Raw genomic sequence first — 14,490 nt, forward strand, 5'->3', positions numbered from 1 at the left:
CAGCCGGTGAACGCACGGCGGGGACAACAGCAGCGATAGATTCACGATGCAGGAGATCTCCACTTCGCAGCGTTGGCCCATGGGTCAACAAGCGTCGCACATGGCAACGGTGGAGCAGCGGGTCTTAGTCAGTCAGTTATCGCCATTTGAGGACTCCCTTGCCTTCTGCAGCCGATCCGCCTAGTTGCAGGCCCGCAAACTCTATGAAGCTCTAAAATCCTCACCAACGCTGCCCTTCTGTCTGTTCTGTCCGAGCCCCCACCATGGTGATGTTTACATCTTTGTTGATGTCAAACGGGTTGCACGGTATTCCTCAAGCACGAACAAAAGCGCTTCGTGAGCAAAGTCAATTACGCACGATATCATTGATATCATCAGAAGGGAGAATACATACAATAGTGTCATCCTCGAAGCAATATCAAAACTTCCCCCCGTGCCGTCTCACCAACCCCAACGGGTCCATTTCCCCAAGAGTTCTCGTGAACCCCTCCAGTTATCACATAGCTCCTCTTGTACTGCAGGTACCCGAATCCAAACGCCAATGGCGGAGAAATATCGAACTGAACCCTACCCACAAACGACCCCCTTGCATATGCAGTAGGTTAGGCAGGTAGAATCACGCGTCCCTCCACAACATCTTAGCCCTCAACTTGCCCTTCCCGATCCTCTTTGGTTTTGGTCGAGCTCGTTGCGGTTGTGTCTGCGTCTCATCTTTAACCTCCGTGTCCGCTTCCGCTTGCGCGTCCTCTCCCACCACTCCCTTCTCATCCTGCGCCTCGTGCGGCTGCTCCGCCTCCTTCGGCGGAAACCTCCTCATCGTCCCCGCCGTAGCAGTCGCCTGGATCAGCACATCCTCCGCCTCCCTCGCGAGCGGAACGATCCCCTCCTCGTCCCTCGTCTTCGTGGCCAGCTCCAGCACGTTGTAGATGCCGTACAGCACGGGGATGAAGTCTTCCCCGCCGGCCTCGATCACAGCGGCGTAATTGCATGACGTGCGGAGTTTGTCGACTTCGTTGACGAAGTTCTCGCCGGGTGCGGTGACGGGGACGAGGGTGCCGGCGTCGAGGCAGGAGATGATGTTGGTTAGGCTTGCCACGGCGTATTTGGAGAGGGGGTAGGTTGTCGTGTTTGGCGTTGGGTGGGACATGGTTGGAGTAGAGATGTTGTACCGTATCAGCATCGAGCTCGATAGGCAGAATGGGAATAGTAAGTATGGACTCTGTCTGAGAGTGGCTGATGACAAGAAGACAAGTGAGAAGAGTATAAACGTGTAGAGATTTGTCAAAGATCAAGTATGGAATTGACCAATATTCTTGAAAGAAACCCATCAAACGCGACGGGTCAGTCGCTGAAAGAAAGAAACCAGCTCCTGACTGACGCGCAACCAGGACGCGTCAAAGAAAGGAAGAAAACGGGATCCCTCCAGGTTCTGTATATGTGCAATTGCTTTCTACCAAGAGGTCAGATTACCCAGGCTGGTTATTCCAACACTGACTACTGGTAGATATCTCAGAGTCTCTCCAATGATATCCATTCAGATGAGACGAGGAACGATAGGTCGTATTATCTACTTATTTCATCTATCGTTTTTCTTTTGGTTTCATGTCTTATATACACCATCCCTTTGTTAAAAAAGAGGGAGCCTGTACGGATGCGATGAACGAAATACTCTTAAGAGGAGCCAAAAAATCCGTACATTAGCGCTTTCTCTCTCTCTCTCTCTCTCTGCTTTCTTGGAATGTAGCAGTCTTACTGGTTTTCAGTCAACCGGAGTTCTTTGTCTGATGGGACAGTGTGCTGAGTAACAGAAAAAATATGTAGGTACCTGACGTAATAAGATAATGACCATTCACGGTTCATAGTATCGACAGCATTGACTGATATGATATCATACATGCGCGCAAGATACCCTTCGAAGTACCAATCTAAGAGGCATAGCGGTCGTTGAGACTATGCGTATTATGTTGAACAGGTTTCACATATGGTAAACGTGCCAACTTTCCGTCGGCAAAGTTCATGGTATCAATCCAGATATGTACCTATAAACTGGTGTGATGCTAACTTTTCCAGTTCCATCCATGAGAAAAAAAAACAACAGGCAACTCTCCCGGGCATATGAATATGCAACTCCGCTAAATTACATACTTATATACCCCTTTTTGCTGCTCGTCAGCACGGAGAAAACACTTGACAGTGAAATATTTTGATCGTGGAAGTGGGAACAAATCATGTACAGACGGTCTTTCTGTGGCATTCGCTCTCTAGATGTACTTGTAGGGGTTCATGATTCCGTTCTACAAATTCGTCAGCACAAAGGTCCTTCCTGCCAGGGCAGGGAAGCAAACGAAGTATGCTACTTACCGGGTCATACATATTCTTCAGCTGCTTCATCAGCTTGATGTTCGTCTCGTTCTGGCTGTAGCCGATGAACTCCTTCTTCGCGACACCCAGGCCGTGCTCGGCGCTGATGCTGCCGTTCCGCTTCGCGATCCACTCGTAGACCCAGGGCTCGATGGCCTTCTCCACCTCCTTGTTGTACTGCCGGACCGCGACGTTGAGGTGCAGGTTCGAGTCACCCATGTGGCCGTATCCGACCACCTCCCGGACGGGGAAGGAGTCGTCGTCTCCGACGAAGCCCATCTTCGTCAGCCGCTCGCGGCAGTCCTCGACGAGCTGGTACAGCTCCGAGAGAGGGATCGAGACGTCGTACTTGTAGGTGCCGCCCAGGTGGCTCAGGGCCTCGGTGATGCCCTCACGCCAGCGCCACAGCGACTGGAATTGGGTCTCATCCTGGGCCAGGACACCGTCTGCGACGATGCCTTCGCCCATGATGTGCTCGAGGAAGGCCTCGAGCTTGGCAATGTCGTGCTCCGCGTTGGAGCCGCTGGTCTCGACAAGGCAGTAGAAGGGGTAGTCGCCCTCCAGGGGCTTCTTGTTACCGGTGGACTGGTGGACCAACTTCTGGCTGCGTCCGTCCATCAGCTCGAAGGCGGACAAGATCTCGGAGAGATGGCTCTTAGCCTCCTTGAAGGCGCGACGGACCTGGTCGAAACTCTCGAGACCGAAGTAGGCGACATTAACGGCCTTGGGACGAGGAGGGCAGAGGATGGAGACACCGGTGACGATTCCGATCGTACCCTCAGCGCCGATGAACAGCTGCTTGAGATCGTATCCGGTGTTGTTCTTCCGCAGGGTCGAGAGGCCGTCAACGATGGTTCCATCCGGCAGGACAGCCTCAATTCCGAGCACGTTCCCGTGAAGGCTTCCGTAACGGAGCAGACGCAGACCTCCAGCGTTCGTGGAGACGTTGCCTCCAATGTGGCAGGAACCCTTAGCGCCCAGGTCCAGAGGGAAGAGGTGGTCTCTCTCAGCCAGGTACTGATCCGCGACCTCGAGGATAACACCCGCATCCGCGACCAGGACTCCAGACTCGTCGTCGAAGGAGCGGATCTTGTTCATGCGCGAGGTGTTGATCACGATCTCGTCGAAGACGGGCACCGAACCGCCGACCAGCCCTGTGTTTCCTCCCTGCGGCACGACCGCCAGCTTGTTCTCATTGCAGTACTTCAGCACCTTGCTGACCTCCTCCTTGCTCTGCGGCTTCAGGACCAATCGCGTGTGTCCGCGGTACTTGCGCATCCAGTCGCTGTTGAAGGGTTCGATATCGTCCGCTGCGTCGGCCGTGACGCCGTCGATGACGGCAGACTCGGCGCCCAGCAGCTCCTTGAAGTACTTCACATGTTCCTCCGTCAACTGCGCGAATCTCGGGTCGCGCTTGATGTTGGGGTATGCGTCACTGGTGAATTTGACCTGCTTGGTTGCGTCCGCTCCGATCGCCGGAGAGACGCTGAATGCGCGCGCCGCCGCCGGGGCGGGGACGTAGGGCACAATGGGCCGGAGTGAACAGCGAGTCCTGGGCAATCGAGCCCGTCGAAGGGCGACCGAGACGCCTCTTGCGGTCGACATTGTGGTGGTATGAGAGGAAGGGAGTGACAGGAATGGGAGAGAGGACGGATATGACATCAAAAAAATGTTCCTAGCGGGGTTTAAGCTCGGAGGTTGGCTTCCGACCGCTGCAGAAACAACGTCGGAATACTTCTACGGTGATAAATTCTCACCCCCATTCTTGGTCTCTAGCAACTTGGACATACATCTTTTGACAGATATGGAGCACGCTACGGCGCCTATGTTCTGGGCAGCCTACAAGCGTGTGCCAAGCGCAACTCCGCCCACTTGAGCAGCTCCTGTGAAGGACCTCTGTTCTCTTAAACTAGAAAGCCATTTCATTTCTAGGATTCACATCGTACAGGAACTCCAAGAAAGAGAAATATATATCAATGCCTCAGTTACCTAGTACTGATACATTTGAGTAGGTAAGTTGTTTGCGAAGAAGCCCCATTCACTTCTAGATAAGTATCTCACTTAGAAGCTGTATTCGAAAATGTCCTCTTAGATGGATTAGATAATTACATATATATAACTACATATATTCCCATTCAGTATAATTTTCTCTGCATGATTACAACGATCGCTCCAGCGATTTCTAATTACCAGATCGTGGAAACTGTCATTCAATTCTCATCAAGAGAAACTGGGTACCTTGGGGCTGATCTGGAGTAGCGGGCATTTTGTCATCTTACAAAGGGAGGAGTTTTGTCCTTCTAAACGGTCAATGACCATAGGTACCATACAGGGGATTCATCATTAAACATACAGAACTCAATAGTTCTATTCGAGTCCGGTAAATGAAATAGGGGCTTATATATGCTCATAATTTCCCAGTAAGTCAAAGGACGCTGGAAAATAATCTACCAAGTGCTGCAGATCATACTGACAATCTAATGGTACTGTCGTATGCCGGCCGTGAAAAGAGCGAATGTAAGATGCGCTTCATTACGTGTACTATGAAGTGCGAGAGCTGAGAAAGAACCCAGAAAATAGAGTACAGTACCAGTGAGACCTGAGCCTGCCTATTTCAAGGCTTCCTCCCATACACGAAGTGGACTGGAAGGTACATGTGCAGCTTCGAGTCTTTGAGCTCGGCTTTCACCTTCTCCAGCATCACGTCCATCTCCTCCTTCTTCCAGCCGAGAACTTGGGTGAAGAGTCGGGGGGTGTAGGAATCGGCGGCAATGATCTGCTGGACTTGCTGGTACTTTCCGATCTCCTTCATCTTGGGGTCTTTGGGCCATTTTCCGATTGGGAGCTGTGTTATTCCAGGGATCTGGTTTAGCGTGATCCACAAACCTATATATATAATATAAACTTGAGAGCGGGGACGGAGGGGGTTTTTGTTGACAAACCTTATACAGCTCGTCCTTGACGTGGACGAAACCCGCCTTCTCCATCTTCTCCTTCCATTCCTTTACGTTGTAGAGTGTCTTGCCGAATCTCTCACCGGCTTCACGCAAGTTGTGTAGCCACATCTGGCAGGTCTCTGCGTTCTCGTGGGTTCCGTCATCAGAGACAAAGTATGCCTCGACACTTTGCAACTCGAAATATCCTCCTGGGTTTAGATTTTCGAAGGCCCTCTTGAACAGCCGATCGTGGTCTTCGATACAGCCACATAGCTCGCGCCCGTGGATGAAGTCGAACTTGTCCTTGTACACCCATTCCGTCTCGTAGTCGTCAACCACGAACGTGAGATTTTCCGGAATCCTAGTCGGATCAACATTGAGATACGCATGTTGGCTGCTAGAAGTGGAGTGCAGGTTTACCATTGAGGTTGTATAGGACTCAGGTCGATGCCGAGAACTTTGGAGGAAGGATGTTCACTGTGGTTGTTAGCAATAAGCAGAAGAAATGGTTTCATATAGGCTTACTCGGCGAATTGTAATGCCCAAATTCCAGTTCCAGTGCCGATGTCTAACACCCGCTGAGGATTGTGGCTGATGGGCGCCAGATAAAGCCGGCCTCCCGAAATGAGGAGATAGATATGATGCAACAAATCCATTCGGCCTTGTTCCTCGTCGTCATTGGGCTGAACATAGGTTCAGTATTGTTCATGTCTCCACCGGGATTTGAATGGCATGACATACAACTATGTATGATCCCTCTCGGAACGCATGATACCGACGTCCATTCTAGAACTACCATCAGCGTTCTGTTCGGGTGTGAGCGGATTATCCATATGTTAAAGCCTCACCTCGTATCTGGGAAACAATGGCTCAGCATGTCACAAAGCATCAAATGCAATATGGTGCTCGTAGGGCAGAAATATTCTTACTTGTAGTTCTTTATGCCTGAGGTGAGTGATGACAAATAGCTAGCAGAGCCGATTCTATGGACAATTATTAGACGAGACTGTCAATATCTGGTTCTGATGCGCAGTACCCACGATTCAGTGTCGGCTGGATCATCATCTTTGAAAGCATTTTCCTAGTCAAACTTTGTTAGTACGTTTTCGTTCTCCCAAGTGCCGTACCGCTGGGAACGGAAGGGAGCCTCACGTCTACTTCGAGAACAGCGGGTCGGTTCTGAGCCATGGCGTTCTTCGAGTGTCACTTTTTGGGAACCAAACGAATCCGAGTACACGGGTGTTGGAGACACGGGCAGGGGGGTCGGGGCCTCAAAGAAGTCTCTATAAAGCAGGAGAGGGTCTTGTTGTCTGCCCCGCTTGGCACACAGCAAGGAATGGGCCCCCTTCCCTCCAACACGACAGCGTATTTACCCTAAAACTGCAGCATGTTTCTGCACCAGCTTTAGTCCACATAGCTAAGGTCTGCAGGCTGATGGCCGTCCCGAGTCCCTGTTAGTGTTCAATTAAGCTTTGGCTCTCAGTGGAGGAGGAGGCCCAGCGGGAGCCAGCGGGCCGTTTTCCTGCAGGAGTATCCGTCTTGTCAATCGTGTCGGTTACTCCTAGTTTGCGGCATAAGTTCACGCTTCCAGATCGCGCCATGCAAGTCGTAGAACCGGCCCCGGACAGTGCTCAGACTAACTAACTAGTCCGGGTGGGCTCTTAGCGTTCTGACCACCTCCTCAGAGAGGCATTTGAGTCTTGAGGTGTCCGAGAGGCGAGAGAGCGCTAGGATCCAGTGTTAGTTGGCTCACACAAGCGGGGCGGGGAGACGTACTGCGTGCGCAGGTGCGTACGGAATACAGTGTACTCTGTGCGCTTACTGAAGAGACTCGATATCAGACAGCTTCCCATGTGGGAAACCGCTTTCTGGGCATTTATCTGTTAACTGCTGTAGATCTGTACATATTTAGCAGTTGGAAAGTCCTCGCTTCTGCCTAGGTGGTGTACTTACCTAGTTCCGTCAAGTCGGGGGATGTGTTACCTAACCGGATTGCCCCAAACTGGCAATTCAGTAGCTGTTCAACCAAATTGTTGGATTCAGCTATTCTCTAGGGCTGAATTATGATGTACTTCCAACCAATCAGGTAGCTCTGGAAATTTGATCCGTTGTTCGAAGGATCAGTTGCAGATACAACAATCCTCGTCTGGATCCACGGACGTCGTCCGACGTGTGCCCTATCATGTACTAATCCTGTCATGTGACGGTATGCATCCCAGGTCCGAGGCTTACGGACTAAAGGCGAGAGTCAAAGCTGCAGGAGCATTATCACACCAAGCAGTCTAAAAAAGTTAAGTATTATTAATATAGACTTGGGTTTCTGGTTAGTAAAATATTAACGCAGTCGACCAATTTTTCTAGGGTTATACTTCATCACGTGGAGTGCATCTGTATATAAATTCTCTTACTCGGTGGAGTGAGACTAGAAAAGCAGTCATTAGAGATACTAAAAGTTCAGGAAGTAATGACTCACCCGTGAATGTGGCTGGAAATAGTCGTATTTATCGAACATAGGGCTCATGGCGTTGGGCTGTCCGTATTGCCCAGCATGCGTGAAATGCCATGCTCAAGAGATTCAAAGTGGATTTTACATATATAGGTACAAGCACAGAATGAGATGGACCTCTATTGAAACACTGTACCAAGCATAATTGGCTCTTTAATCAAATCATGGCAGCACAATGTACTTCTCCAGGTGCTTCGGGATCGCCTCCCTCAAGTTCTTGCTCCGCAGCCACTTGTCGGAGAAGAGACGGTCAGCATAGCGGTACGCACCGTCACAGAGAATCGTGACGACCGTGCTGCCCTTGCCCAGCTTCTCAGCGACTTCCTTAGCAGCCACGACATTGAGCGCGGAGCTAGCGCCCAAGTACAGACCCTCCTCATCCAGGCAGCGGTACACCATCTCGATGGTCTTCTCGTCACTGATGTTTAGGGATCCGTCGAGGAGGTCAATGTCCGGCTTGAGGTTGTCAGTAATACGGCCCTGTCCGATACCCTCGGTAATACTGCTGCCGGTGCGCTCGACCAGCTTTCCACCGCTCTGGATGTAGCTGTGGAGCACACTGCCTGGCGGATCAGCCAGGAAGCTCTTCACCCGGCCGTTGCTGACGGTCTTCAGGTATCGCGTGATGCCTGCCAAGGTACCGGCCGTTCCCGTGGCGCAAGTGAAGGCGTCGAGCTTTCCCTCCGTCTGGGCCCAAATCTCTGGACCGGTTGTCTCGATGTGCGCCTGACGGTTGGCCGTGTTGTCGAACTGGTTCGTCCAGACGGCGTTATCGAGAGACTCCGCGTGTCGTCGGGCCTGGTGGTTGTAGTTCTGTGGGTTGTCGAACGCCACTGCGGGGACTGGGTACACCTCCGCGCCCAGCAGACGGAGCAGATCAATCTTTCCCTGGGACTGGGTGTTGGGCATGTAGATGACCAGCTTGTAGCCCTTGGAGCGGCAGACGTGCGCTAGACCAATGCCGGTGTTGCCTGCAGTACCCTCGACGACGGTACCGCCAGGCCGGAGCAGTCCCTTCTCCTCCGCATCCTTGACAACATACAGAGCTGCTCTGTCCTTGACACTTCCACCAGGGTTCTGGAACTCGGCCTTGCCCAGGATATTACAACCGGTTTGTTCGGAAAGGCGCTTGAGACGGATCAATGGGGTGTTGCCAATTGCTAGATGCACGCATATGTTAGAACGGTCCGGCAGTCATCGGCCACTGCTACCGATTAAGTTAACTTACCTTCGGTCAGACCATTGACAGAACCCTGCGTCTTGGAGACATTGACATGGTAGGAGGTCACCGCCTCCGCGCTGCGGTACGCCGTCGTGGCGAACCGTCGGATACCTTGTCTGAACATGCTGAGCAGCTCGAGGATCTTGCTGTGGCCTGAGGACAGCGGCCTGCAATGGATGTCGATAGAGAAAACCGCCGCGGCTCCGCGGGTTCTCCGCAGAAACTCGCCGTTGTCGGATGCTGAGTCAGCAACAGAGGGGATTCGGCTGTGGTCACGTGGGAGGGACAGTTGTCTGTTCGGATAGGGACATGAATACGGGCAGCGGCGGTAAAGGCAGGGCAAAGAAGAGAAATACTATATGTCAGTACCTAATTTAGCACTGTATAAGCATAGTTTTACCACTTTGCATAGGATATGGGATTGCCCCTCTGTTCTGAGGGGCAGCTCCCGAGCCTGCCCTAGCCCTTGCCCTAGCCCTTATCTTAGCGCAAGCTATCGGGCCGGATGCCCGCATGAGCTAGCTTTGTTTACAACTCGGGGTTTTGTTTACTCCGCGCCGTCAACAACAGCCTCCGATATCATCGAACGTCGATACGACAGCGAATCTCTTGCGGTCATCGAAGTCTATCGGAGATACCCTTTGGCTTATCAACTAGGAAAACAGCGCACTAATGCCGTGCGCCTGAGACGCTTCTTGAGGTGCCCTTCAACAACAGAACAGCTAAGCCAACCGAAGCCTCTTAGTCGAACACGTTGTTAGAGGACATCTTTGAATAAGATCACCATGCCTGCCCGAGTATCCGCCCGTTCATCATCCGCGACAACGCGCAAGTCCTCCGCTCAGCCGACTACGTCTGGTGGACGTGCTGGCTCAGTTGCGCCGTCTGTCTCGATCCCGGAAGAGCCAGAACCATCTTCTCCTGCCCTGCGCCGTGATGTCTGCTCGATCTTCGGTGACGCCCAGCGCTCCACGACTGGTCATAGGAAATTGGTAGTGCGGTTGAGGAAGATCCAGGAGGGATGTTCTGGAATCCGTATCAGGAAGGTAAAAGGTGATAAGGACCGGGAAGAACAGGATCGAGAGGTTGCGGAGAGTTTGCCCAGTGAGGAAAGTGACGCAGAAAGAGAGTTCAACATCGAGATCAGTCGATGCATGCTTCGTATCTTGGCTGTCAAGAAGACGGAGCCGGTCGGAGACCGCATCATCCGATTTTTGGGAATGTTCCTCACCCACGCATCGGAGAAAGGTGGGCGCATAGCCTTGTTTCATCTCCTGGAACATCTGTTCTAACCTAGTGTAGATAACGACCTCTTTAATCCTGGGGGTCCAGATGAGTCGCAGATAGCCCCTGAGACTCCCACGTCACGGTTGACGCTCAGAATTGTTTCCACCCTGGTCCCGCTGCTGGCAGCCAAGGAAAAGGTGGTGAGATACCGTGCGACGCAGATTGTGGCTCACATTGTCAATTCCCTTGATTCTATAGACGACGAACTGTATCATATGATTCGACACAACCTGCTGAAGCGAATCAGAGACAAGGAGCCCAGCGTACGTGTTCAAGCTGTCATGGGTCTTGGGCGCTTGGCAGGTAACGATGCAGAGGATGAGGATGACCAGAACGATGGCGCTGCAGCGCTTCTAGAAAAGTTGATCGAGATCTTACAGAATGACACAAGTGCAGAAGTGCGCAAGACATTGTTGCTCAACCTACCCCTCACACCTGATACCCTTCCGTTTCTTCTCGAACGAGCCCGTGACCTGGATGCGGCTACACGACGTGCTTTGTACTCACGCTTGCTTCCCACTCTCGGCGATTTCCGTCATCTGTCATTGTCAATGCGTGAAAAGCTTCTACGATGGGGTCTACGAGATAGAGATGAGAACGTCCGCAAAGCGACTGGCAAATTATTCTACGAGAGATGGATCGAGGATTGTGCTGGGGCGAGAAATGAGGAGGATGGAGGCACAGTGGGACAGCTTTCTCCCCCCAGCATTCCAGCGCTGTTGGAACTGTTAGAAAGAATCGATGTTGTCAACTCCGGGATGGAAGGAGGTATCGCCCATGAAGCGATGCGAAGCTTCTGGGAGGGCCGTCCTGACTACCGTGAAGACGTCGTTTTTGATGAAGAATTCTGGAACACTCTCACGGCCGAGTCCGCGTTCCTGGCACGGAGCTTCAATGATTTCTGCCGGGTGGAGAACGAAGGGAAGTTCGAAGAACTGGCCGATGAAAAGATGCCGGAAGTCACTGCTGTAGCCTTTTTCTTGGAAAGATACACCAACGTCCTGCTGGAAAAATTAAGACGGGCCAGCGAAGCAGGTCCTAACAACGAGGAAGATACGGTGGAGGATGAATTTATCGTCGAGCAAATTCTTTATATCTGTCTTACCCTCGACTACAGCGACGAGGTGGGAAGACGAAAGATGTTCTCATTGCTGAGGGAATTCCTTGCTGTTGAACAACTGCCAGAGGAGTGCACCAAGCTCACCGTTGAAGTCCTGAGGTGTGTCTGCGGCCCAGAGGCGGCCGGGGAGAGTGAATTCTGTGGTGTCGTGCTGGAGGCGATCGCTGAAGTGCACGACAACATCGCCTCTGAGCAGAACAGCTTCGTCTCTGCGAAATCCGAGTTGAGTGACGATGAACGCTCAAGTCGTGAGAGATCGGAGACTCCTGCTAGCAGTGAAGACGTTCCGTTCAACAAGGAAGAAGCGAAGGCGAAGGTCCTCCGGGAGATCATTATCAACATGAAATGTCTGCACATTGCTCAGTGCATGCTTCAGAATGTTGAAGGAAGCCTCAAGGATAACATGCATCTGGTTACCATGTTAAATAACCTCGTTGTTCCGGCGGTTCGAAGTCATGAGGCTCCTATTAGAGAACGAGGTTTGGAGTGTCTGGGACTGTGCTGTCTGCTTGATAAGGTAGGTGTTCACCCATGGCGCTTTTTGATAATGAATATACTGATGATCTTCTCTCTTCTAGACTCTGGCTGAAGAGAACATGACCCTGTTCATCCATTGCTATAGCAAGGGGCACGAGGCATTGCAGGTCACAGCACTGCAAATTTTGTCTGATATGCTCACCACCCACCCCTCACTCCTTCTGCCTGTTGAGCAACCAGATGGTGATACTGTATCGCCGCCCATCTTCCAGAAGCCGCTCTTGAAGGCGTTCGCGAAGGCCCTCAAATCCAACTCTCCTGACACTGTCCAGACAGCTGCTGCGACGGCCCTTTCGAAGCTGCTGCTCATGGGCACCTTCACGCCATCTGGGTCAAATATTCCTCCAGCCATTAAGGAGCTCAACGAATCTGCCGTGGAGACTCTTCTGCAGTCGCTTGTTGTTTCCTACTTCCACCCTCGCACTCGCGAAAACCTTGCTCTGAGACAGGCTCTCGCGTATTTCTTCCCTGTCTACTGTCACTCTCGCCTCACGAACACGCACCATATGCGTAAAATAGCTGTTCCTGTCGTGAGGGCAGTCCTCAACGCGGCTGAAGAATTCTTTGCTCTTGAGGCTGAGGAAGACAGCGATGGAGACATCGACGAAACCGCCGGACAGAAGGAGATAAAGGCCCTGATGACCGGTGTAATTGGTATGCTAGTCGAGTGGACGGACGAGCGAAGAGTCGTCGGACTTGGAGGGGAGAAGGTCCTCGTCGGAGCTCCGGTTACTTCCACTGCTTGCGGCTACGTGCACCTGGCCCTGGTGAAGGATGTCTTGGAGCGCATCCTTGGCATCAGCACAGGCACCACCAAGTGCTCCAAGGAGGAACGAAAGCTCCTCCTATCGATCCTCAGCAAGATCTACATTGCTCCCCCAGCTCCTCCTTCGAGAGCATCGTCCCGCGTCCCCGAGGGCGAAGAGGGCTTCAGATCCAGCACGCGCAGCAATCGCGCCACTGAGGTCGACCCTGAGAACGCTAAATTGGCAGAGGAAGTCAAGGAGCTCCTCGACCAGGCCATGGAGGACGGCGTGGCCGCCGATGCTGCGGGCCGGAACGCCATCGTGAAGGTGAAGAACGCCGTCCTCAAACTCCTCGCCGCCGCTGCGGGCACCCTGAAGGAGACCGACCTGGGCAGACACGAGCGGGCGAGCACCGTGGCCTCGGAGGACTTTGCGGATGCCCGCGGGTCGACGATGGGGTCCGTCAGAGGGTCCGTTGAACCTACGATAGAGGGACGCGACCGCAGTGTTGAGCAGCTCAGCGTGATTGGCGAGGAAAATGAGGATGAGAATGATGATGACAGTAGGGGTACGATCATCAAGGCGGAAGCTGAGGATTAGATGATTTGTTGAGGTTGAGGTTGATGTTCTTCATGCTGTGTTCATGACTTTTGCCTAAATGTTATGAATTGTTGGGAATTGGTCGGGCTGTTGGAGGTTTGCCTCATTTGATTTCAATGGATGATTTGGAATGGTTAGTGGTTCTATGAAAGTGGTGATGGTTAATATTTATTTTATTTCATTTGGGGTACTGTATATATTTTTTGAGTCCTTTTGGGTTACTGTTAATATTGTATGGACTTTTTTTCGTTTTCTTTTTCTTTTTCTTTATTGTTCTCAAGCAGGTAACGCTTATGAGTACTGATCTTATCCGCATATATATATATATATATATATATATATAAACGAGCGGACTGTTCATCAAACATGAAAATAAACCCTTACATCAGATCATCATTGTCCACTGACTGACTGATGAAACTCTCTTCTTTACTTACTAACTTACGATAGATAGGTATATGTTATATTGTCCGTTACCTCAGGTGAGTGAGGCACTTGCTCCGTGTCTACCCGTGGCCCGGGCCTGGCCTGCCATGCGTATGCGTAGATCTTTTACTATGAAAGGGGGGAGGGGAAGCGTGCAAGTCCGGTGTCAGAGCCACGTGGAGACTGACAGGAAGAAAGAGCTCGGGGAAAGCTTTTCCGTCAGTAGTCAGTCACCGTGCGCGCTGCGCAAGGGAGGGGAGTTCCGTCCGCGGGTAGCCTTTGCAAGTTGTGTAAATCTAATTAATCCTAGACATGGAAGCCTGATCTAGGTCTTACTCTAGGATCCCTTGTACAGTACTCCGTATTATTGATTCGAGCAATCGGATCTGTCTGTTGTAGAGTCGGATTGATCATCGCAAGCTGTTTGATGTGTTGGAGTTCGAGTGAGTTGCTTTATTGTTTTATTGTCCTAGATGCAGTACAGAGTTATTAATGGTGCAGCGCCTTCATCTTTAGTTGGTTGCCTTCCTTATCGAGGCAATTATTATTGTGGAGGCGGACTTTACTAGGTCGAACGCGGGCTGTCACATCTAGGTCAATGGAGAAATTCGCTCAAGGCTGGTCTGGTCTGGTCTGGTAAAGCACAGTAGTTCCAGGTCGGGTATGCAGGTCCAGTGCCCACAAGGGGCCGTAGAATACTGAATGTTTGTGAGTCGCTGGATGCTGGTCGAATGGATGAATGGCGTGAC

The 14,490-nt window shown here is 51.7% G+C and overlaps 6 protein-coding genes across 6 annotated transcripts; 1 reads left to right on the top strand and 5 right to left on the bottom strand.

Moving 5' to 3' along the window:
• Nucleotides 1–616: 616 nt before the first annotated feature.
• Nucleotides 617–1,147, bottom strand: VTN00DRAFT_6552 (uncharacterized protein; the record flags this gene model as incomplete). Its single annotated transcript, XM_069433201.1, has 1 exon — nucleotides 617–1,147. The coding sequence occupies one exon, from the start codon at nucleotides 1,145–1,147 to the stop codon at nucleotides 617–619; it is 531 nt and encodes a 176-aa protein (XP_069288984.1).
• A 1,114-nt stretch (nucleotides 1,148–2,261) lies between these two features.
• Nucleotides 2,262–3,966, bottom strand: VTN00DRAFT_6553 (uncharacterized protein; the record flags this gene model as incomplete). Its single annotated transcript, XM_069433202.1, has 2 exons — nucleotides 2,262–2,294; nucleotides 2,362–3,966. The coding sequence occupies 2 exons, from the start codon at nucleotides 3,964–3,966 to the stop codon at nucleotides 2,262–2,264; spliced, it is 1,638 nt and encodes a 545-aa protein (XP_069288985.1).
• Nucleotides 3,967–4,975: 1,009 nt separating this feature from the next.
• VTN00DRAFT_6554 (uncharacterized protein) lies at nucleotides 4,976–5,953 on the bottom strand (the record flags this gene model as incomplete). The annotated part of the gene is made up of 4 exons (XM_069433203.1): nucleotides 4,976–5,206; nucleotides 5,304–5,658; nucleotides 5,718–5,774; nucleotides 5,823–5,953. The coding sequence occupies 4 exons, from the start codon at nucleotides 5,951–5,953 to the stop codon at nucleotides 4,976–4,978; spliced, it is 774 nt and encodes a 257-aa protein (XP_069288986.1).
• A 1,025-nt stretch (nucleotides 5,954–6,978) lies between these two features.
• Nucleotides 6,979–7,818, bottom strand: VTN00DRAFT_6555 (uncharacterized protein; the record flags this gene model as incomplete). The annotated part of the gene is made up of 7 exons (XM_069433204.1): nucleotides 6,979–7,024; nucleotides 7,074–7,118; nucleotides 7,186–7,195; nucleotides 7,251–7,280; nucleotides 7,572–7,579; nucleotides 7,706–7,719; nucleotides 7,771–7,818. The coding sequence occupies 7 exons, from the start codon at nucleotides 7,816–7,818 to the stop codon at nucleotides 6,979–6,981; spliced, it is 201 nt and encodes a 66-aa protein (XP_069288987.1).
• A 147-nt stretch (nucleotides 7,819–7,965) lies between these two features.
• On the bottom strand, nucleotides 7,966–9,149 carry VTN00DRAFT_6556 (uncharacterized protein; the record flags this gene model as incomplete). Its single annotated transcript, XM_069433205.1, has 2 exons — nucleotides 7,966–8,963; nucleotides 9,032–9,149. The coding sequence occupies 2 exons, from the start codon at nucleotides 9,147–9,149 to the stop codon at nucleotides 7,966–7,968; spliced, it is 1,116 nt and encodes a 371-aa protein (XP_069288988.1).
• A 661-nt stretch (nucleotides 9,150–9,810) lies between these two features.
• VTN00DRAFT_6557 (uncharacterized protein) lies at nucleotides 9,811–13,315 on the top strand (the record flags this gene model as incomplete). The annotated part of the gene is made up of 3 exons (XM_069433206.1): nucleotides 9,811–10,273; nucleotides 10,328–11,949; nucleotides 12,011–13,315. The coding sequence occupies 3 exons, from the start codon at nucleotides 9,811–9,813 to the stop codon at nucleotides 13,313–13,315; spliced, it is 3,390 nt and encodes a 1,129-aa protein (XP_069288989.1).
• Between the last annotated feature and the right edge of the window lie 1,175 nt (nucleotides 13,316–14,490).

Source organism: Thermoascus crustaceus (genome assembly GCF_041956765.1).
Source record: "Thermoascus crustaceus strain CBS 181.67 unplaced genomic scaffold VTN00scaffold_3, whole genome shotgun sequence".
In the NCBI taxonomy this organism is placed as follows: Eukaryota; Fungi; Ascomycota; class Eurotiomycetes; order Eurotiales; family Thermoascaceae; genus Thermoascus; species Thermoascus crustaceus.